At 47.6% G+C, this 24732-nt stretch overlaps 1 protein-coding gene across 2 annotated transcripts; it reads right to left on the bottom strand.

Annotated features, from left to right (window-relative positions):
* Positions 1 to 10224: 10224 nt before the first annotated feature.
* DUSP4 (dual specificity phosphatase 4) lies at positions 10225 to 24336 on the bottom strand. 2 transcript variants are annotated; one of them, XM_025394666.1, is made up of 5 exons: positions 24127 to 24262; positions 23434 to 23883; positions 13861 to 14006; positions 12050 to 12269; positions 10225 to 11178 (listed from the first exon to the last, which is right to left on the bottom strand). In XM_025394666.1, the coding sequence occupies exons 2-5, from the start codon at positions 23864 to 23866 to the stop codon at positions 10793 to 10795; spliced, it is 1185 nt and encodes a 394-aa protein (XP_025250451.1). In that variant the 5' UTR covers positions 23867 to 23883; positions 24127 to 24262; the 3' UTR covers positions 10225 to 10792. The 2 variants fall into 2 exon arrangements, with proteins under 2 accessions (XP_025250451.1, XP_025250450.1); XM_025394665.1 differs by having other exon boundaries at positions 23434 to 24336.
* Positions 24337 to 24732: the final 396 nt, after the last annotated feature.

The raw sequence follows: 24732 nt of genomic DNA on the forward strand, positions 1-24732 counted from the left end.
CACAGGATGTACACACATGGTGAATCTTCACTGTGATATTAGCAGTAATATTGTAGATATTATGAATAATACCACAGGGAGTACATGTACTGTGATATTAGCAGTAATATCTAAGATATTATGTGTAATATCATAGCATTTACACACATTGTGTTATTGGCAGTAATATCGAAGATATTATAAATAATATCACAGTGGGTGCACACCCAGTAATATTTGCAGTAATATTGAAGATATTATGAATAATATCACAAGGTGTATATTCACTGTGATATTAGCAGTAACATCAAAAATATTTTGGATAATGTCACATAATAATGCTACTGTGATACTGGCAGTAATATCGAAGATATTATGAATAGTATCACTGGCTGTATATCCAGGGGTGTACACACACTGTGATATTAGTAGTTACGTGAAATATATTATGAATAATATCCCAGGGTTTACACATATGTTGTATCCCCACTGTGATATTTGCAGTAATATCCTTGATAGATATAGTGAATAATATCAGAGTGTGTACCCCAATGTGATATTACTAGTAATATCGAAGATATTATTAATAATATTACAGGGTGTACCCCACTGTATTACCCCTGCATTACAGGGTATACACCCAGGGTGTACACCCACTGTGGCATCAGCAGTAATATCATAGATATTATGAACAGAATCACAGGGTGTACACATAGGATGTACACTCACTCTGATAATAGCAGTAATACCATTGAAGATATTATGAACAGTATCACAAAGTGTACACACAAGGTGTATTCCCACTGTGATATTAGCAGCAATATCATTGAAGATATTATTTTTCGTATCATAGGGTGTACACCTACTATGATATTAGCAGAAATATCATCGAAGATATTATGAACAGCATCACAGATGTATACCCACTGTGATATTAGCAGTAATATCATCAAAGATATTTGAACAGTAAAGTAGGGTGTACACCTACTGTGATATTAGCAGTAATATCATCGAAGATACTATGAACAACAATATCCCTGTAATATTTATAATATGCAGTGTTCACACACTGTGATATTAATGAAAAATCTCTCTGATATTTATAATATCCAGTGTTAACACTCAGTGTTCACACAGTACGATATCAATAAAATATTGCTCTGATATTTATAATATTTAGTGTAAACACACCGGGATATTAATGAAATATTGCTGTGATATTTATAATTTCCAGTTTCCCCACACTTTTTACACACTGTGATAATAATGAAATATCGCTGATATTTATAATATCCCGTGTTTACACACTGTAAGATTAATAAAATATCTCTCTGATATTTATAATATCCAGGATTGACAGTGTTTACACAGTGATATTAATGAAATATCACTCAGATATTTATAATATCCCGTGTTTACACACTGTGATATTAACTGAATATTGCTCTGATATTCATAATATCCAGTGTTTACACAGAATGTTTACACACTCTGATATTAATGACATATTGCTCTGATATTTGTAATATCCAGTGTTTACACACTGTTACATTAATGAATTATCACTCTGATGTTTCTAATATTCAGTGTTTGCACAGTGTTTACACACCGTGATATTAATGAAATATCCCTCTGATATTTGTAATATCCAGTGTTTACATGCAGTGTTTACACAGTGTGATGTTAATAATATGTCGATCTAATATTCATCATATCCTTTGTTTACACAGTTTACACACTGTGATATTAATTAAATATTGCTCTGATATTTATAATATTCAGTGATTACACACAGCTCTTAAGCAGTATGATATTAATGAAATGTCACTCTGATATTTTTAATATCCAGTGTTAACACACTGTGATGTTAACAAAATATCAGTATGGTATTTATAATATCCAGTGCTTACACACTGTGATAGTAATGAATTATTGCTCTTATAATTATAATATCCAGTGTTTACACACAGTGCTTACACAATGTGATATTAATAAAATATTGCTCTGATACTTATACTATCCAGTGTTTACACACTGTGATATTAATGAAATATTGCCCTATTTATGGTATCCAGTGTTTACACACTGTGATATTAATTAAATATTGCTCTGATATTTACATTATCCAGTGTTTAAACACAGTATTTATGCACTGTGATATTAATAAAATATCACTTTGTTATTTATAATATCTAGTGTGTACCCACTGTAATATTAATGAAATATCATCACCCTGATACTAATAATATCCAGTGTTTACACACTGATATATTATGATGAAATATAGCCCTGATATTTATAATATCAAGTGTGTACACACTGTGATATTAATGAAATATCACCCTGACATTTATAAAATGCAGTTTTTACACACTGTGATATTAATGAAATATCACCAGGATATTTATAATATCCAGTGTTTGCAATTAATGAAATATCACCCTGATATTTATAATATCCAGTGTTTACACACTATAATATTAATAAAATATCGCTGTGATATTTATAATAGCCAGTGTTTACACACTGTGATTTTAATGAAATATTGATATTACTACTAATATCTAGTGCTAACACACTGTAATATTAACACAGTGTGATATTATTCACAATATCACCGATATTACTACTGATGTCCAATGTTAACACACTATGATATTAAACAAACTGTGATATTATTCACAATATGACTGATATTACTGCTAATGTCCGATGTTAACATGCGGTGATATTAAACACACTGTGATATTATTCACAATATCACCGATATTACTGCTGATGTCCAGTGTTAACACACTGTTATTAAACAAACTGTGATATTAAATAAACTGTGATATTATTCACAATATTACTGATATTACTACTGATGTCCAGTGTTAACACACTTTGATATTCATGATATCATCGATGTTACTACTAATATCTAGTGTGTGTTATGTTAGCTGACAAATGTTTCCGTATTAGTGGTGAAACTTGCATTTTCAGGTTTTCTAGATAACTATCTGTTTTTTGGAGTGGTGGTTTTTAAAAAATGGCTACACAGAGTTTTTGACACTCTTCCCATCAAGAGGCAGGGTCTGTCTCCCCTCCCTTGGACCTGAGCAGGCTTGAAACCAATTAATAGAGAGGAACTGATGTGCTGAGACTTCTGCAACTAGATCATAAAAGGCGGGTAGCTTCCATTCTGTTCACTGGAACACTCATGCTCTGATCTGTCATGTAAGAAATCTGACTATTCCGGAACCACCATGATGGAGAAAGTATGTATAGGCACTCAAGTCAATAGTCACAATGGAACTCCCTGCTGATGACCGACATCAACAGTCATTTGTAAGTGAGCCATTGTGGATGGCCAACCCAACCAAACCTTCAAGTAAGAGCAGCCCTAGCAAACATTCTTCTGCAACCACGGGAGAGACCCTCAAATAAGAAATGCCCACAGAGCCTTTCTTGGGCTCCTAATTAACAAATGTGTGAGAAAACAAATCGTTGTTAGTTTACAAAAATAAGTTATTGGGTAAATTGTTATACAATGATAGTAATCAAAAGTATGTTTTGTGGGCTGTTATGCTAGAAGGGGACTGAATGAAAAGGAATGGAAGAGGAGAAACTTGTGTCGGACATTGCTGAATTGCCTTTTAAATCAGAATCTTGTGGGAATTTGTAGAGTCTCTAAGTCTTAGGTGGGCCCAGGAATGTTTAGTTTAAGAATAATCTCCTGTGAAAACGCTAAGCTACGTTTATCACAATAGTAGTAAATGGACAATTCAAAAGGACATAAATTTCCCTCCCTCCACCGTGTGATTCCCTTCTATTATTTTTTTTTCAAAGCTTTCCTGAATATTTATTTCTCCAGGTGAATTCAAGATCATTTTGCCATGTTCCTCCCAAAATCTTTTTGCTTTTTTGATTGCGATCCCATTAACTGTATAGGTTAATTTATGGAGAAATCATACTATTCAATACTGGGCGTTCTTATCCTAGAATACAGTTCAGATGCTCCTTGATTTATGATGGGATTACATCCCAATAAACCCATTGCAAACTGAAAATATCATACGTTGAAAATGCATTTAATACACCTAAGCCACCAAACATCATAGTTTAGTTCTGCACACCTTAAATGTGCTCAGAAGATATATTAGCCTACAGCTGGGCAAAATCATCCAACAGAGTTGATTTTATAGCAAAGTGTTGAATATCTCATGTAATTTAAAGAGTACTGTACTGAAAGTGAAAGTCAGGATGCCTGTATGGGTAGTGTGGTGTAAACCCAAAATATCGGAGACAGGTCTCAGTCAATTTAGAAAGTTTATTTTGCCAAGGTTAAGGATGTGCCTGTGACACAGCCTCAGGAGGTCCCGATGGTGGTTCTATACATTTTAGGGAGACATGAGACATCAATATATGTAAGGTGTACATTGGTTCCATCTGGAAAGGTGAGATGACCTAAAGTGGGGATGGGGGCTTCCAGGTCATAGGTGGATGAGAGACAAACAGTTGCATTCTTTTGAGTTTCTGATAAGCCTTCCACTGAAAACACAATTTACAGGAATAGTCACTTAGGCCTTAGTCTCTTAGCGAAACAATATGGCAAAGGAAGCAATCAGATAAGCATTTGTCTCACGGTGAGCAAAGAGAGGACTTTGAGTTCTGTCTGTCCTTTGTTCACAAGGAATTTCCTTGTGGCCTAGTGATTTTTGGGGTCCCAAGATTTATTAGGGAGTTCCATTTGGCTTAGTGATTTGGGGGTCCTGAGATTTATTTTCCTTTTTCAATGGTTTCTACCGAATGCATATCACTTCTCCACCACCATAAAGTCAAACCCTGGTAAATTGGGGACCATCCGTATGTTCCACTTTCTCCAAGTGTTTCTATGTGTCCCGTGGCAGAGATACACCATGTCCATCGTATACATCCTATTTCTGTTAAGGTCTATCATAGGTATGTTATGATTGCAAATGGGATTTTCTACCACTTCTAGTTAATTTTTAATTGATATTTCCTATAGGAAAGCTGTTTTTTATGTTTACTTTGTAATCAACCACTTACTGAATCACCTTATCTCTGATAGTTTCTCAGTTGATTCCCTTTTGTTTAACACACATCATCTGAAAATCATTTGACCTCCCACTTTCCAAATTGTGTACATCATTTCTCTCCTTTGCGAATTACACTGGCCAGTGCTTCCACAATGTTAAATTGTCATGATATGGTGGGAATGCATGTTCAATAATGCCTTTGGTTTCCAGCTTGGGAAACTCATACCAATGAAATGTGATACAAATAATCCACAATCAGCACCAGGGGTACCACTGACATATGACACAACCTTTATCAGCTTACTTCTTCAACCTGGCCTTGATACATAGTGCCCATTTTCATGACCCCAGTGGAATAAGACGTCAGTAAAATTTCTTCAGATTCTCTGAGACACGCTGGACCTCCTGCCCAATGGGGAGGGGTGTTTCAGGAGTGGTCATTCCTTTTGCATTCTTCTATTACAACCAACTACAGGATACAATGATGGCTCCTCAGTGGGAGAGGTCAATCTTAAAGGCCTAATGATGGCTTCTCGGTGGGAGAGGTCAGTGTTAAAGGCCTAAGTGATGACACATAGCAGAGGCTAAGAGGAAGTACCATCTCTCATCATTTACTTCTTCCTTGTCTCTCTGCTACTGGAGAACGGCGTAGCGAAATCAGGCTCTTAGGGATGAGTATCAGCCTTCTCCTCTTGCCTGCCTTGAAGAGTGTTCAGGGAGCAAAAAGGGGTTCATGCCAGGTGCGGTGGCAAGGCTGAGGCAGGAGGATGGCTTGGGTTTAGTTCAAGACCAGCCTGGGCAACACAGGGAGATCATGTCTCTTTAAAAAAAAAAAAAAAAAAAAAACTGGGTGCGGTGCCTCATACCTATAATCCCAGCACTTTAGGAGGCCGAGATCAGTGGATCATTTGAGGTCAGGAGTTCAAGACCAGCCTAGACAACATGGTGAAACCCCATCTCTACTAAAAATTAGCCAGGTGGAGGCTGGGCATGGTGGCTCATGCCTCTAATCCCAGCACTTTCGGAGGCCGAGGCGGGTAGATCACCTGAGGTCAGGAGTTCAAGAACAGCCTGACCAACATGGAGAAACCCTATTTCTACTAAAAATACAAAATTAGTGAGGTATGGTTATGCATGCTTGTAATCCCAGCTATTCTGGAGGCTGAGGCAGGAAAATAACTTGAACCGGGGATATGGAGGTTGCAGTGAGCCGAGATTGTGCCACTGCACTCCAGTCTGGGCAGTGAAACTCCATCTCAAAAAGACAAAAACCAAAAATAAAACATTAGCCAGGCAATAATGGCATATGCCTATAATCCTAGCTACTCAGGAGGCTGAGGCAGAATTGCTTGAGCCTGGGAGGCAGATTGTGGTGAGTCGAGATTGTGCTACTGCATTCCAGTTTGGGTGACAGAGTGACACGCTATCTCAAAAAAAAAAAAAAAAAATTAGCCTGGTGTGATGGTGTGCACCCATAATACCAGCTACTTGGCAGGCTGAGGCAGGAGGATTGCTTGAGCCCAGGAGTTCAAGGTTGCAGTGAGTTACAATCGTGCCACTGCATTCCAGCCTGGGGGACAGAGTGAGACCTTGTCTAAGAAAAAAAAAAAAAAGAAGAAGAAGAAAAGGAAAGAGACACAGAGAGAAGGAGAGAGAAAGAAAGAAAGAAAGAAAAGAAAAGAAAAGAAAAGAAAAGAAGAGAAAAAGAAAAGAAGAGAAAGGAAAAGAAGGAAAACAAATGGGCTCCGTAAAGAAAAAAAGAAAATAGAAAAGAGGGGAAACAAATGGACTCCATCTCCACTGTGCTGTTAAGTGGGCAAGGTTATTAATTGACCCAGCAGTTCTTTCCTACCCTTCCAAGTCGTAACAGCAGAACAGTTTTCAAGGAAAGGTTAAACCAAGCCAGAAGTGGTTGAAAATGTATTTATTTTTTTCAAATGATCTTTTTCAAGCAATAAATAAAACCAGACATATTGACTTCTAAAAAACAAAACCAAACAAAAAAAATCCCCTAAACTATATACATCCTACAGAAATACAGGCATATCAAATGTAGAAATGACATCACTCTGAAAGACGGGGCTATTTACACAAGTTACAAGAATTGCATTGCTGCCTTTAAGAAGCCTCCTCCTTGAATAACTCATAAACTCTAAGGGAGACAGGGTACTGGTGGGGAAGTGGGGTTCAAAGAGGAGACATCCTCCATCTTTATTGATGGACAAGACAGTCTCAAGGAAAAACATCAATACCCAAACACTGTAGAGTGTTTAACACTTACAAGGATCCACAGATCAGCTGGCTTTCAAAACGCCTGGAAGGGTGCTCCACTCAGGAACTCCCAAGAGAAACCATCTTGTTCCTCAGCCAGACTGGGACTGGTGGTGAGGCCATGCTGAGCCAGTGGCAAACCTGTGGCTGTGGTTTCCACAAGACAATCTGGCTCAGTGCTGTCACACCCAGCCTCCAACAGCGCCTTGACATCCAGAAAGCATGGCAGTTTCCCAAGCTTGGATGCACAGGGACACCACCTGGGGAGCTACGAAACACACTGATGCCCGAGTCCCCCCTAGAATTGGTTGAACTGGTCTAGGAGAACCTGGCTATCAGAATTGTGAAAGTTCCCCAGGTAATTCCAACATGGAACCATGGCTGTACTACAGCCTTGGTTGGTGGTCAATTCCCAATCTCCAGCCTCTTCCTGTCATGTTGGAGTCAACTATCCTATCTCCCTCTCTCCATCTTCCCAAGATTTAAAAACTTTTCTCATGGCTTCCCAAATTGGAAAACTCTCTGGAATCCAGCTTGGATGAGCAACCGAACAAAATGGCCTCGGGAGGGAATGATGGAGCTGGGGCCTACCAGTCACCGGCTCACCTGCGCTTCAGCCTAATACTGCTCTGTGGGAAAACTTGGTCCATTTCCCCCAGGGTTCCTCCACACACACCCCTGGGCCAGACATTCTGGGAGGGAATGGGCAGCATTCCTTATAGAATACCCAGTGAACATCCTGTCTTTCATGGGTAATAGCAAAGTTGACAATCAATGAGTGTCAATGCTTTCCTGTCATTACAGAAACTTCCTGTCACCAGAATCCCTTCATGGGAGGGATGCATGCCTATTGAAACTCACTGACCTTTTGGACTTACCCTGGGGTGGTGTCTTCATCAGAGATATTGTAAGTCATCCAAAAGGCTTCTGATGAAAGAACAATTTTTTAAAAGTCCTTCTTTCCAATCAAGCCAATGTCCTATTTTATTTCTAAGTTTTGGGACTCGTGTTGTTATCAAGTACAAAGAAAATGGCTTTATAAATAGCTGTTTTGACATTGTGATAGGCGGCTTGAATTGGGAGGAAAGATGTCGCTGGAGCTAGTCCTGAGTTCCGACTGTCCCCATGGCAGGAGTCCAGTCTGGGAAAGCAGGACAGTTTTGGCAAATGTGTGCTCGTTCTACAATAATGGAATCCATTCTGCAGGTTATCGTCCCTCCCCGCCCCAGCATCCCCTCTGTCCTGTCTCTCTGCTGCTGGGACCCAGGACTTTTTCAGCTGCAGAACCCACTGGACTTCCAGGAATCAAGGAAAAAGTGGGAATGTCCAACGGTGTTGTCTTTAAATGGTTCCACTGTCTGGGAACCCAACTCCTCCATGCTTCATCCTGAACTGTTATTTCCAGAGGAAGCAGGAAGCCTCTGGCTCTTCTAAAAATTGCCCATGGGAGCTCTGGCCTCGCCCACAGGCAGAGCTTGGCAAAGTCAGGACGAATGATGCCATCACAGGTTCATGGTCCATGGAAGGGACGGTAACCAACCTGGTCCTGTCTAGGATGCCAGATGAGAAACAGCATCCCAACGTGACGTTAACATTGAAGCTTGACATTATTTATGGGTGAGCAAGAATGTTCATTAGATGTAGACTCTCAAACGGCTAAAAAAAAAAAAAAACCATGCTCTCACTTCTAGACAAGTTTGCAATAACCTCTAATCGGGCACTCCATAACAAGACTGTTCCACAATACTACAAACAAAATAGCATGTAGCTTGTTCCCTCCTCCCTTCCCCCCAAACCCTCCCCACAGAAAATGTGTCTCCCTCCAAAGCCATTCCCCATGTAGAAAGGCCGAACTAAGGATTCAAAATGGCACCCACGTGCCCACGACAGATTCAAAATGGCGCCTGCGTGCCCATGATGCACGTCACGGGAGCCAGTGGCCAGCCGGCTCAGCAGCAGTCAGCCGCGACCCCACCCTGGCGCTTTGGTTTCCAGTTTGGGAAATTCATACCAATGGAATCCGATATAAGCAATCCACAATCAGCTCACTGATGCTCTCTTGCCCTTCCACACTTCGAGGAGACCTGAAATGTGGTGTCCATTCCCCTCTCAATTCAAAAGAGGGATTTAGCCTGCTCCAGCATAGTGATTCGAGAAAATACTCATTTAACTAGGAATTTAAAGAACACAAGAAATTGTTGGTATATTTCACTTCAGGTAACTGCCCGAAAATTAAAACCTCCAATTTATGCAAAAAGGAAAAGATGGTGCTTCAATTTACAAAAGGATTCATTTCAGGGTTATCTCTAGTTGTCTGGTTTCCCCAATGGCTGGCCTTGCCAAATGATTTGCTGTAGGAAAATTTGAACTGCACCCAATTTTCCAGGAGCACCTTAGTGTAATATGGCATTGATCACAGACGATAGACAAGTCTTAGGCAGGTTTATGCGAAAAATGCTCCAATCACCTAGTGATCATTGGAGAGAAAAAAGCTTGACTTACTGTGGTCTAAAATTGCTTCAGTGGCCTAGCTGGTGCCCAGGAACCAGCTTCAAAAGCAATTCACATTGGTCATGATGACAAATGCCTGCAGTCCCAGCTACTTAGGAGGCTGAGGTGGGAGGATCTCTTGAGCCCAAGAGTTTGAGACCAGCCTGGGCAACACAGTGAGATCCTCTCTCTCTCTTTTTTTTTTTAAAAGGCAATTCAAACCTAATCCTTTCCTTTCTTCCTCCTCCCACCCACCCTGCCTGCTTCTCAGTGGCAATTAATGCAAGGTGCTCATCACGTTACCTTGCACGTATCTACAAGACACCATTTACTTCCTAACTGCTTTGACATCTGCATGCTACCGCGCTCAGCTGTTTGACATCAACATAAATATATTCTAAATCCACTGTCACTAGACTTCTTGTACTTACATACTCTGAAGAAAGTCTTAATAAATACTTTATTATTAAGCGTAAATATTCACCTGTTGGTGACTGAGAAATGAAAACCACACCCTTGAAGATTTCTTTTAAAAAACGAAATTCCTGTAACCACAACGACGACAACAAAGGGACAAGCACACAGAACCAGGCACTTCTGGGAAACTTGTCCTCCCATCCCTTTGCCCTCCCTTCCTCCCCCTTTAGTAAAGCTGGTTGGGCACATTTGCTAGGATCTGTGGGTTTCATCACTTCAAGCCTTACTGCTTAAAAAAATGAGGTAAGAAATTTCTATCGGAAAAGTGAAACTGACACATAAACCAAACCAAGGTCTTCCCTGGCTGCTGCGGCAGCCGTTATTGCTCTAAGTTGGAGTGTTCTGTTTGCTTTTAATATGTATTCGGAGTCCTTATTGCCATTCTGGCTGGCCTCGTCGTGGGCCAAGGAGAAACGATGGGGAAGGAGCTCGGTCGCCTGCTCCCAGCTGCTCAGTTCCAACTTTCTGCCCGCATGTGTCCCGTCCTACCCTTGCTGGGAGCCAGCTCTGGTTCTGGGGCCCCCAGGGCAGCTCTAACAGCTGGGGGAGGTGGTGATGGGGCTGTGCAGGTAGGGCAGGCTGCTGGGGGCCGAGTGCACGCCCACGGAGACCGGAAAGCTGAAGACGAACTGCGAGGTGGGGGTGGCGGGGGTCTTGCCCCGCTCCCGCAGGGGTCCCGAGGGGCTGGCGGCCTCCGCGGCACAGGACGTGGCCAGCACCTGGGACTCGAACTGCAGCAGCTGCCCCATGAAGCTGAAGTTGGGCGAGATGATGCTGCGGCGCTGCTTAACGAACTCGAAGGCCTCCTCCAGCCTCACCCGCTTCTTCATCATCAGGTAGGCCAGGCAGATGGTGGCTGAGCGCGAGATGCCCGCCTGGCAGTGCACCAGCACGCGCCCGCGGCAGTCCTTCACTGCATCTGGGGACAGGGTTCAACAGGTTAGTGCGCGTTTCTGCAGACCCCGCCCGACCAGGGGCACTGGCCAGCACCTGAGGGTGGGGCGCTCTGAAGGAAGGACTAGCCATGCTAGACCAAGGACTTGGGAGGAAGAAAACCCATGTGGGAGATTCTCTAGAATGCCCCCCATTCTGAGGTCTATTTTCTCCAATCACTATGCTGGAGCAGGTTAAATCCCATTATCCGTTCAAGGATTTCCATTTGCAGAAACAAAACAGTAGGGTCCAGGGTGGTGGCTCACGCCTGTAATCCCAGCACTTTGGGAGGCCAAGGTGGGCGGATCACTTGAGCTCAGGAGTTCAAGACCAGCCTGGGCAATATGATGAAACTGTCTCTACAAAAATACAAAAATTAGCTGGGCGTGGTGGCACATTTGTAGTCCCAGCTACTCCAGAGGCTGAGGTAGGAGAATCACTTGCACCCAGAAGGCGGAGGCTGCAGTGAGCTGAGATGGCACCACTGCATTCCAGCCTGGGCGACAGGGCAAGGCTCTGTCTCAAAATAAATAAATAAATAGAAATAAAATAAAAACTGTGACTCAATGCTCCCTGTGTCTTCCTCCCCATCCAAAAACTCTTACCATCTAGGCACCGGAGCCACCCAAGGGGACAGTGACTGGCTCTGCAAGCTAAGCCTGGGTGTAGGTCCATCTTCCCTCCTTCCTCCCAACCAAACATCCAACGTGCAAGCCTTCCCAGTGAGGGAGAGGGGGAATGGGGATCCTTGGATTCAGTGCCTCCCATGTCCACCCTCAACCCAGGCTTACAGGGGTTCCTTCTCATCGTTCCCACCAGCCCTTGGACCCAGGAACCTGAGAGCAGGGCCAGCCTACCGATGTACTCTATGGCTTCCATGAACCAGGAGCTGATGTCAGCCTTGTGGTTATCTTCCACCGGGATGCACTTGTACTGATAGTGTCCTTCAAAGTGGTTTGGGCAGTCCGAGGAGACATTCAACAGAGCTGTGATGCCCAGGGTGTCCAGCATGTCTCTCCGGGCAGCATGGTAGGCACTGCCGAGGTAGAGGAAGGGAAGGATCTCCACAGGACCCCCCTGCACAGAAAGGGAAACAAACGCCCCCAAACGACATGAGAGTAAGGTGCCTGGCACAGGGAGTGGAAGCTTGTCTAAGAAGAGCTATCCTTTCCAGGCCCGGGGAGAATGCCTGCTAGCCTGGCCCTCCCAGGCTCCCCCTGTAGCCTCCTGGAGCTCCTGGAGGGGTGATGGGCCCAGTGGGACTTCCCCAGCCTTTGCTCTCTACTTGTGGGCAGGAAGACCGGGGCAGGTAAAGTCTTGTGGGACTCTTCTGCAGCCCACCTCGCCCATGGCAAAGAAGTGGCAGGACAATGCTGGCCTTATGGCACCATCTGTGACACTGAGTTTGTATCTGCTAATCATCAAGCCACTTGCTGTGTGGTTTAGATACTTATTTGGTTGGATATGTATTCACTGGGCATATCAAAAACAGGTGTGCAGGGGCTCACGCCTGTAATCCCAGCACTTTAGGAGGCTGAGGTGGGAGGATCATGTGAGCCAGGAGTTCAAGACCAACATGGGCAACACAGTGAGACCTCGTCTCTACAAAAAATGAACCTGGCATGACGGTGCACATCTGTAATCCCAGCTGCCTGGGACTCTGAAATGGGAGGATCATTTGAGCCCAGGAGTTTGAAGCTGCAGTGAGCTATGATTGCGCCACAGGACTCAAGTCTGGGTAACAGAGTGAGACTCTGTCTCTAAAAATAAGTAAATAAGCTGATGCCTTCTTGGCCACACAGACAAGAGAAAGGATCTTGGTAAAATGAGGCAACGGTGGCTTAAATTCAGCACATGAGATGTGGGCAGCAGAGTCCATCTAACTGAAAGGGCTGGAGGGTGGGCTTGTAAGAAACACAGTGGCTCAAGCAAGTTTTCTTGGAGGGAGGGTGGGTGACCATCTGTGTCCATTTGGCTGATACATGGGGGAAGCCTGCCTGTCGGGGACTGAGATGTATTTCATGGCCTGCTACTTCAAAGGAGGATGACCTCAGCTTCCCATACCGCAGGTCCCCAAGGGCTTCTGGAGGCCTCCTCACTTGTCCACACACCACGCTAGAGGTCAAGCCAGGGAGTCGTGTCTTTAGACTGTTTTCTTAGGAGGAGATTTAGAGAGGGAAGGGGAAGATTTCCAAGGAGTAAATGGGCCCTACCAAACATCCCACCCCAATACTCAGGGTTCACCGCATGCTCCCCAAATTGAGGTATAACATTCAAAGACTTAAAAAAAAATCTCAGGATTGGATGTGGTGGCTCACCCCTGTGATCCCGACACTTTGGGAGGCCAAAGCAGGAGGATCACTTGAGGCCAGGAGTTCAAGACCAGCCTGGGCAACAAAGCAAGACTCCCTGTCTCTTCCAAGAAACTTTTTAAATTAGCCAGGCATGGTAGCATCACCTGTAGTCCCAGCTACCAGGGAGGATCCCTTGAACCCAGGAGTTCGAGGCTGCAGTGAGCTATGATCACACCACTGCACTCCTGGGTGACAGAGCAAGACTATCTCAAAAGCAAAGACAAAAAACACCTTTGGAATTCTGAAAAGAAGGCATCCCTTGGCCCCTACGCTGCCCCTGCCCCCCACTTCCAAGCGCTGCCCCCCGAGTCTACCTGGTCGTGTAGTGGGGTCCCGCAGGAGCTGCAGCCCAGGTCCAAGGGCTCTGTGGCACTGGGAGGAACCGGGGGTGGAATGGCTGCCAGGGCCTTGGTTTTAGAACAGAATTCTGGGTACTCGGAGGAAAACCTCTCATAGCCGCCTGTAAAGGAGAAAGCTCAGGTTAATGGGGTCACTAAGCCAACAGAAGTCAGAATGAACTCAGGCGGGCCGCTTGGAAAGGCAGAGGCTGGAGTGCTCCCTATTGGCCACTGGGTGGCGCTGTGGACCTAGAGAATGGCCATGGAGCGGTTTCCAGAGATGCAGAGGACACACTCGCCAGGACTGCAGCAAAGCTGGCAGGATAAGCTTTATGGACAAGACCTGGGTTAGAGAGGAAGACATACAAAGGAAGACGTGCAGGGGATGTGCAGAAGGGACTCTGCGGAGTAGCTCCTCAGGGCAATCACAAAACAGAGAAGGGAAGGTCACGCTGGGATTCCAAGGACACTAAGCACCTGTAGAGACACCTGCCACCCCTGATTCCAGCCCTTCCTCGGGGGAGGTTCTCCAATGTGAGAAAGAAGGGAAAAAAAAATGACCCTGGCACAAACTCTTCTGGATCTCAGTAAGGGAGCAGATGCCCATTGCACATCCTCATGAACAGCTGTTCTGTCACCAAGAGGCCAGAACAAGAGAAAACGGGCTGAAATCTAAATAAATCCCTCATGCTACATGCACGTTTGGGGCAAGGAAGGATTTCCTGACCTGAGAGTGGGTAAGCCCTGGAATGGTTATCTGTGGGGTCATCTTCCAGAGAAGGGAGATCTTTTAAATAAAAAGAGAAGAAAGAAGAAGAAAGAAGAAGAAAGAAGAAGAAAGAAGAAGAAAGAAGAAGAAAGAAGGAGAAGGAGAAGGAGAAGGAGATAAATGGCCAGCTGAGCTGGGATAGGGTGGGTGCTCCTATTCAGGAGGGGTGGAGGCGGGTGGGATTCAGGGAGAGGCCACAGGGAGGCCTTCCAAAAAGACAACCTTTCAAGCCCTATCTCTGGCTTTCTTGTGATCTCTGGGACTTCCTTTTGCGGCCAACTTCCAATTCACAGTGCTATCAATGTATGGCCCTGCTTTTATTTTTATTTTGCAGTTTCGGTAGGGCCAGAAATGGATTTGATTGATTCAGTAGGGCCTGTGCGTTGGAGAACCGCCATTCCAACAGACCCATTCAACTGACTCCAATGACAAGTTGGCCAATGGTCCCGGATGTCGCTACCTTTGCGATCTTCGTGACAGTGACATAGGACCTCTGTGCCCTAGGGCCATTCATAGAAATTTTCCAATTTGCAGACATGTGATGGTGAGTCAGTCACTTGCCCCAAATCCCAACCCTAAAGACTGCTTCCTACCGAGAGGAAGGAAACGGTTCTCTACCACATCATAAGGCTTATAGAAACAGGGTGTACATTTTTTCCTCTCTGACCGGAGGCTTCTCTATTCCCCTCCTCTCCCTCCCTCAGGATATAAATGGATCTCTCTCTGGTCACAGGCCCTTGTTCCTGCTGAGTCACAGTGACCAGCCTCCCTGGATGGAAAACCTGCTGGCAGAGCTGGTACCGCCAGCCTCGGTCATGCTGGTGGCCTCGGCAGCCACCTCATCACAGAAGCACCCCCTCCCTCCCATCATAAACCCCTTTCCTTATTCGGCTGCCATCACTGCTGCCCAAAATGCAGTAATTAGAGGATGGGGAAAGAGGAAGGAAATATCTGTCTGCAGCTGAAGTCCCTCAAGGGCCTCAGTGATGGGAAACTTCGGTCCATGCTCCCTTTCGGAGAAAGTGGAAGGGAAACCCATTCATTAACAGAGGTTGAGCACTTGTATCCCAAGCCATCACTTGTTACTCTATATACTTCTCTAGGATTTGTAAAAATTCTAACTACATGATCCTTTTGTGTCTATTACATAATCTGAGCTATTAAAACACATTTTTAAACGACATGTTAGACACAGGTGGTGTCCTGCAAAAACTCACCACCAAGACAGACAAGCTGTCGCCTGCACTTGAAAGTGAATGGTTGGGTGGCCCAGGAGTGCCAGGGCAGGCCCCATGGTCACAGAGCAGAGCGACCTTCAGGGCTGGAGAAGCAGGAAGAGCCCAGAGCAGCTGAGAGGATGTTGTCCCCATTGCTGAGGGTATGGAACAGGGCACTGGAATGAAGTTCCGAAAAGGGCACAGGCTCTGCTATGAGGTTGCACCCCACTCGGAGCATTTATCAGCTGTGCAGCCCGGCCCTCCTGAACCTCTCAGAGCCTCTTCCTTGTCTGTAAGAGGTGATGAAAGTCCCCTGCACAGAGGCCTTTGAGGACTGGTTCCAACAGCCAGGCTCTGTGCCTTGCATCAGGGAGACAGATTAGGAAGTTTTCCCTTCCCTGTGCCTACATGGAGGGGTGCCCTTGGGTACCCTCAGCAGAGATCCTCAAAGGCCAAAGAGGAACCAGGGGATGGGGTAATGCTGGTAAGGTACTGCACATTTGACAGCCTGCTCTCCCACAAACCTGTCTCCTGGTTTCGGGAGACCTCCAGACCTCATAGTGAAAAAAGAGGAAGGGTTCCATCTTCTCTCCCAGGCATGGCCATTGCTGCCACTCAGCAGAACCCTTCTCAGGGACCTGGAGTCGGCTGCTGGCCACGGAGTGGTGTGGGAGGCAGGGAGTGCCGACGTGACCCATTACATGGGAAACAGGCTAGATCTGGCCTGAGGGGGCCGTTCGACATCTCCCCCAGGCTGATCAAAACTGTTTGGAAAAGGCACCATTAGAAGGCAGCAGAAAAATGATTACGGGAAAGTCAGTTTCCTCTGGGGGAGTTTTAAAGAACAAGCAAAAAGGAACAAGGTGAAGAAGCAAATTCGCTCAAGGGGCAGGAGCACTGGAAGGTTCTCGTCCCTGACAATGGTCGCCAGCTTTTGGGGGTCTGTGGCTGGTTGTCACAAGATGCTACACTAAAGGGAGTTCCTTCTGGTGGGCCCTGGGCTGCACTCAGGCCAGCACTCATGGGTGAGAACGATATGCTCTGGGTTGGTGGAGCCCTGAGGATACAGTGAAGGTGACGCGGGAGGATGCATGCAAGTTAGCATTTATCCATCGGTGGAAGAAGCTGCTCAAGTCCACCTCCCACAGGGCCAAGACCCAGTAAGTCATCTCTGGGTGTCAATCTATGCCACCTCTGCCTTCCATCCCTTCCTGGGGGGCCCTTCTCCAGGGGGCAGTGCCTGCAGGTTTCCTCAAGTGAAGACAGACTTTTCATGCAAAGACAGAACTGATCCAAATAGGGCACTGCTGGTATTTCACCAAACTCTGCTTCTATCCATTGCTTTCCTAATCCAGGCTGTCATTAAAGAGTCATGACCCACATTTTAAAAACTGAATACAATAGAATAGGAATTAGGAGGATGTATTACCCTTAAAGAGGATATCATTTCATGGAACATTTTTTCACATGTGCATGTATCCCTCTCCTGGGTCACGATATAAATTAAAATGCGTTTCTCACTGTGGGCGGGGTCAAAAAAAGATTATTCTAAGGCTACTTCCACTCAGTCCCTCCTATCCATCCCCAAATCCATGCAAGTACCATAGTCACAGCTCTTTCAAGAGCTAGATTTAGACCACCAAGTTTTATTCCAAGAAAATCATGAAAGCGAAAGCTTATTTTCATTGTCTACAAAGGGGCAGGGCTCCATCCCGTGCCCCTAGCAGGTGTGCAAGGAGAAGTGGAGACAGATCCAGGTGAAGTCCAACTCGAGTTGTGGAACTTGGCCAAGTATGTTCCCTCCTCAACTCCGGTTTTTCCCACTCTCAAAATGTAAGAATTTATTATTATAATGATCTTTAAGTTCCAGTATCCTGTGCTTCTAAATATCCAGGATCTACTTATTTGCGGGTCAGTTTTGCCAGCTCTGAAGCAGCAGGTGCCTAAATGCTGCATTTCTATCTTCTGAATATTTTCATCATCAGATGTGCCATTCTGAATGAATGAATTCTGTGTCTCCTATGTCCTTTGAAGGTATGAAATGAATGTATGGAACGTGTCTGTGTCCTACTGAATGTAATTCCATAGCAGGTTTCTTACTAATTTCAACCTGTTTTTCCCATGTTCTTATTCAAGAATATATTTTCTATTCCTAAATCTCTCATTTTATCACCTTTATTTTATAATTTTAAAGTCTGGAAGAAAAAAAGAGTGTGATTTTCATCAGACTTACTTGAAGAATAACTCCATCTAGAGTTCACCTCCGCCGTGCCTCCTCCTCCTCACATCCTCATACAGGAAGGCAATTTTCAAAGTTTAGTGGAAATGAGGACCCCTCATCAGAAGCTCTCCCCCGCACTCCCCCATCCCTTGCAGGAGTAGGAGATAATGTATGTAAAAGTACTTTAAAAAGGGCAGATTGATGTAGCGCTGAGAATATCACCATAATAGCACTGTTAATGCGATTTGTGATGGGGAAGACTGTCCTTTGGTGGTGACTATGGTCATGGATCTTTTTTTTCCCCCAGACAGGGTCTGTCACTGTCACTCAATCACCCAGGCTGCAGTGCAGTGGCACGATCATGGTTCACTGTAGCCTTTACTTCCCTGGGCTCAAGCAATCTCCTTGCTTCAGCCTCCTGAGTAGCTGAGAACACAGAAACATGCCACCTCGCCCGGCTAATTTTTATATTTTTTTGTAGAGACCAAGTTTGCCACGTTGCCCTGGCCTTAAGTGATCTGCCTGCCTCCGTCTCTCAAACTGCTAGGATTGCAGGTGTGAGCCACGACGCCCGGCCTTGATCATGGATCTTAACGTGGCTGCCACTTTTCCCCCATTACGCCCCCAACACTCAGAATAGTGCCAGATCCCAGGCAGGGCTCATGGCCTTGCTCTTGCCAGAAAAGTCATGCTTCTGCAAGAAAGTCTGGGGTTGTTTGAAGGCCATTTGCCTTTGGGAACTCTACTTTAGGTGAGTGTTGACTTAGTAAGCACCGATGTAAATGTTGAGCTGTATTTAAAATCCAACTAAGTGAACTTCTCACCTTGAGACTCTGAACACAGACACCTGGACCTTCCTGCCAGCTGGCTGACACCTAATGCCATGCTGGGGGCTCGAACTGGTTTGCAGTCTCTCCCAGTCCTCCTGGGCAATCTGCTATATTCAGCAAACTGCCTTCCTTTGGAGTGAACTTTTCTTCCCGTTGTGCTTCCTCTTTGTTAGCTGGGAACTGCCTCCCGGTAAGGAAATCAGCTATCTGGTTTCAGATGTTCTGATTTTTTTTCAAGTAATTTCTTGGTTCGGTAAAGTGGCCACCTTTTCTCTCTCCCTCCTTTTTCTGAGCAGCCCATTTTTGTGGGTGGAGCCCACCTCTCCTATAAGCACCTAGGATAAGCCCAAAGAAGTTGTGATGGTCTAAAGGGTCAAATTTCACTTTCAATTTTCACCTACATCTGTCTTTAGTTACTTTTGTTAGTTGGAGACATCCAATGTAAATGACCCCCAAGGTAGTGAGTTTGCTTCATTGTAATTATTTAACGAATTACAATCTGGGTTAAAAATTACCTGTAAGGCCTAGCACTTATACTTCCAATCCTTGGCTGTCATGGGCATTGTATTACATTTGCAGGCAGAAAAGCTACCGTATTTGCAATCAGAAAGGCTATTATATTTGGAAGCAGAAAAGCTAGTCACTTTCCCTTTAGGTAGAAAAGGTATGCAATATTGACATCCCCCAGAGCTGTGCTGTTTGATGCCATTGCCCTCCTGGGGAACTGAAAACAGAGATAGCAATGGTGGGGGTAGAGAGAGAAAAAATGGAAAAATGTCACCAGAGTTTCCAGAGCTGTTAAGTGTGCCCCTCTTCCCCCACATTCATCATTGGCCTTAGTGACTGTTTTCTACAGAAACGGTAATATCAGGGACTGTATGGTCAGGCCCTGGGCTATTGGAGGCTATCGGGTACTATAGGGTGAGTGGAAGGAGAAACTGAAATATCTAGATGATCTTCCCCATTTCTCAGACAGCTCCAGGACAGCTTTTAAATAAGAACTGACAAAGGCTGAGGGAAGTTTTGGGTAGGTGGAAAGGAAGGCAATGTTTTTATACCTGAAATCTTTTTGCATAACAGACTGTTTTGTTATTTGGAGTTATTAAAGGCAAAGAATAAGGCAAGCAAAAGCTCTTTTTGTCTTTCTCTAATGACCAGGGGAGTCTCAAACTAATCCAAGGATTTATGAATGAGAGAGAAAGGGATTTTAAGAAGTGTATTGTGATAAAATCTGAAAAGCTAAAATTTCCAAACTGACCCTAAAAATGCCTTACAGGATTTTAAATGAGTTTTTAAAAAGTTACCCCACTGGAAATCCTTTACTAGCAAAGATAGAAAACATTAGATTTTTCGTTATTGCTTTTAGCAAAAGTCGGGTAATCGAGGAAATGTTAAGGCTAGGCTGTACTTTATTGATATTAAGCAAAGTTTACCTCCTGCCACCTGCGTGGAGTAACCAATTCAACGTGAAGTAACCCCTCAACGTGGCAGAAATAGAAAAACTGAATTTTAAAATACAATTAATTAAGACAATTAGCTAGCTTTGGCTGGGAATGCTGCTATCACTTCTGAAAATATTCTGTTGCTTTTACTGCTTCCCCTAACCCCTCCAAGAATGGCAGACACCAACCCTCAGGCCTTCCACTGGCTTCCTGTCCTGCTCTACAGACATGCACAGGCACACATGAAATGAGACATACATAAATTCCCTCACTGGAAAATAAAATGAACAACTCCAGTAGGAAACAAATTCTCCAACCCTTCATCAATTAAGGCATTTACTAGAGATAATCTAAGGAGCTTTTTCTTCCTTTGCTTCTCAAAATTCCTCTTTAGGTCTCTGCCCCAGAGCCCCCTCCCGGGAAACCACATTTGATCCACTGCACTGGCTTCCAGGCACGGAAGGGAGGTGTATCTGGAGACCTGGGAGACACCTTGATTTCCTTCCCCAGCCCCTACCCGCAGAGCTGTGGGAGCAGATACTGACTTTTTCCTTCTGACCTCTCTAGGGATGCTTTCCATTAGAGGGCAAGGAAGAGGAACTGGGTTAAAGATGGCCTCTGCTGAACACATATGTCAAAATCAGCTAAGCTAAACCGAATAGGGCCCAATTAACCTCAAAGATGTTCATCACCACTACAGAGCAAGCTGGAAGATTTCCCCCACCTCTCAATTTTAAGTGCTTATTTCCAAGGGCAGGCTCCCTTTGCTTGTGAAGTAGAAGCTGAACTTCTGGTTACAGGGGGCAGGGGAGGAGGGGCTATTCCAGAAGAGACCGAAGCTGATCTGTGGCCCAGGCCTGCACACCTCCATCTGCAAGGATGTCCACCTGGCGATGCCGAAGATGATCCTCCCTGCCCGCATCGGGGCCGACTACGAGAGGCAGTGCAGGCTCCAGGAGGAAACAGCCCTTTAAAATACTTCTCTTCCGTTGGCCAGGCACCTCACCACTCACCCGAGGGCTGTCATTTTACCAAGAGGCCTATCCCACCCAGTCACTAGCCTCGCCCAGAGTCTCCAGGGCTTCGAATCGGTTTGGCTGAGGAAACGGAGGAGGTTGGGGAGGTGGACTCTCAACGGGATTCACGAGGGACAGGGAAATGCCGCGCGCCCTGGCAATAAACCTTAAAAAATAATCCCTTTTTCCCCGGGAGCGGGGCCTAAGTGGCTGCAACCCCGGAAGCCCAAGGGACGAGGTCCCGGAGATGCCGCTCTAGGGCGGTCCCCTCGGGATTTCTTCCAGGAAGGAAACCAAAACACAACAAAACAAACCCAGACTCCACGTGGGGCTGGAGCCCAGCCCCAGCCCTCCTGTGTTCTCGCGGGTCCCGGGTTTGGAGGCCAGCGAAGGAAGGCGCGCCCGCGCTCTCTATCGGGGGGACTCGAGGGCAGCGCCGTGCGGGGAACATCCCGGCCAGCCCCGGCCACTCCAGGGGACTTGCGTCCCAGAGGAATTGCCCTCATCTCTCCCACCAGCGCCGACAAGCTCAAACAATGGCGCGGACGCCCACCCTGGTGGCCTAATCAGGACCTGGCCCCGCTCAGCGGTCAGGCCTTCCGGGACAAGCCCCTTCCTGGCACTTTCTCTTGGAGCGCTTTGGGGAGAAGGGAGGGGGACTGGGCTCAATTGGAGGAGCAAAAGACGGCCCCCGCGGAAAAAGAAAGAAAAATCAGCAAAATCGCCTTAGCAGTTCAACCAAAGGTCAACAGCAGCGTTTCCCCAGCAGCTGACAGGTCAAATGGGCAGGAAACAACTGCAGAGAACAAAGCCCCCCGCTGTTCGGCAGGGGCGAACCCGGCTCCTCAGCACCGAGCAATTTTGTTGTGTTTTTTGGAGGGGAGAGGTTTCCGCCCCTCTCCAGCTCCCTTCCTCCCTGGTGGACAGGTCGGAAGAGGAGCGGAAAGGAAAGGAAAGGAAAAGAGGCAGGCGGCGAAGGCGCCTGCAGGGGGAGGAGCGGCTCTTTGATGGGGTGTGGGGGGGTCCGAAATGCCTCCCGGGCTCGGAAGCGCAGACCCTACCCGCACGAAAGAATGCGCGGAATGCGGCGGCGGGAGGCGGGGGGCGCAGCGCGGCAGGGAGCGCCCGGACCCCAAGCGCCCTGCCCGCTCCCTAGCCCGAGGGCCGCGGACCCACCCGGCCCTGCAGGTGTGGCGGGCCCCCGATCCCTCCAGGGACTCGGACGGCACGCGATTTTTCCGGGATGTCTGACTACAAATGTGACAAGACAGCCCCGCCGCCAAGAGTTTCGCCAGGGCTCGCTAAAATCCGGCACGCGCCGCCATCAGATAGTCGAAAATCCGGGCTGAACAAAAGGTGGTCATTCTCCGCTGCCCGGATTTGCAGGAGCTAGAGGACCGGTTCCGCCCGGCGTCCCCCAGATACCCAGTCCTCCAGCCTCCTGCTCCCAGAGCCTGGATCTAGCCCGGGACGGGAATTGGCCACCTTCCAAGCTGCGCTCGGAGTTGGGCAGCGGGAACGCAGATACAGATCGCTCTACACAGTGTGTGCAACCCAATCTCCTTTCTGCATTGCCAGGGTCTTGTTTTCAGTGAAACCGGCAGGGCCAATTGTACCTCGGCGCCCACCCCTCTTCACCCTTTTCCCCACCTCTCTGATTCTCCAGGTCCGGCTCAGTGCAGGGCCCTGGCAAGCCAAACCAACAGGCCTATCTTGTCCCCACGCGCCCCGTGGTACTTGGGACTCAAGATGGGCCGCGCAGAGTCGCCGCTTCATCCTCGAGGCCAGGACCGTTAGTCTCAATAAACGGGGCCTCGCTAGGACGGTGCGGAATTGCAGGTGAGCGGGGGAACCCGTCCGCACTGTCCCTGAGGACTTGAAGCTCTCACTTGCACAGAAACCTTGCAAACCCGTACACACCAACACACAAAAGAGCGCGCGGGGATCCCCGCAACTACGAATCACGCCGGGGACTCCTTCCCGTGCCAGTAAGGTGCAGGCCGCCAAGACCCCCTCCATTTCTCCTCCAGCTAGCGCCCGGAGCCCGCGTTTACCTTTGAGCAGGCAGATGTCAGTGCGCTCGGCGTTACGGCGCAGTGCCTGCACCACCAGCGACACGGTGCTGTCCTCACGGAGGCTCTCGGCGCGCGGGCTGCGCTCGTCGTAGACGATGACCGCCGAATAGAGGCCGGAGCGCAAGCGGGCACGCACCTCCTCCTCCGCGGGCAGAATCTGCTCCAGGCTCACGGAGCCCTTAGCTCGCCGCCGCACGATGGTGTTGCAGCGCACGTTGACCGAGCCTCGGATGTAGCCCGCGCTGTGCGCCAGGAACGGTCTGCAGTCCAACAGCAGGCACTTGCCGCCGCTCGGCAGCCCCAGGGCGCCGTGGCTGCCGCTGCCGCCCGCGCCGCCGCCGTTCTCGTCCCGGTTCATCAGCCTTTTGAGCACGCTGCAGTCCATCTCCCGCAGCTCCTCCATCGTCACCATGGTCGCCGGGAACCGAGGCGGCTGGGCGCGCGAGGAAGAGAAGGGCACCCGGGCCGCCTAGGCTGCAGGAAGAAGCGGGCGAGAGCTAAGAAGGGACGCCCGCAGAAGTGGCCGCAAACTTGGTCCTCAGGGGCTCCCGCGGGCGAGCCTCTTCTCCCCTGTCCCCTGCCTCCCGCAGCCTCGCGGTCACATAGCAGTTGGAGCGGCCTCGGGTGCCCAGCCGGGCGGCGCGCAGCGCGGAGGGGAAGGCGGCGGTGGAGGAGAGTGTGTTTACGGGAGAGGACCGCGGACTCTCTTCGGCGGCTGCCTCCCGTGTATTTTTGCCGGTCGCGCGGCTCCTGTCGCCACCGGCGCAGGCGCTGCCGCTCCCCACGCTCCCCCGACGCGCCGCGCACTACCCCAGCCAGAGTTTCCTCCTAGGCTTAGAGATTTATTAATGCTCCTCGGCGCTCCCGGGGGAGGGGGCGCTAGGTACTACCCCGCCAGGCCCCGCCCCGTTCCATTCCGGGCTCGGCGCCCTCCCCCGCCCCCCGCGCTGACTCCCCGCCCCCTCCGGGCCCCTCCTCCCACCCCCTCCCCGGAGCTTGAATGGAGCGCTGCAGCTGGCTCCTGGTCACGGGAACTCGACGTCACAAAGAGCGGAGTAAACAGGGCGCCGGGTGCTCGCCGCCAGGCCCATTCATAAAACCGAGGCCGAGAGGAAGAGGGAGGCGGCCTCCGACCCGCCGCGAGCTGCAGGCAGCGCCCGGACTTTGTGAATGGAGCGCGCGGCGCCTTTCGCTGTCTGCCCGCTGGCCCAGGCTGCGCCGCGCCTCCAACCCGACACCGGCACCTGTGCAGCCGCTACACCCCGCCGCTACGCGGGC

This window comes from Theropithecus gelada, chromosome 8 (assembly GCF_003255815.1).
Source record: "Theropithecus gelada isolate Dixy chromosome 8, Tgel_1.0, whole genome shotgun sequence".
NCBI classification, from domain to species: Eukaryota; Metazoa; Chordata; class Mammalia; order Primates; family Cercopithecidae; genus Theropithecus; species Theropithecus gelada.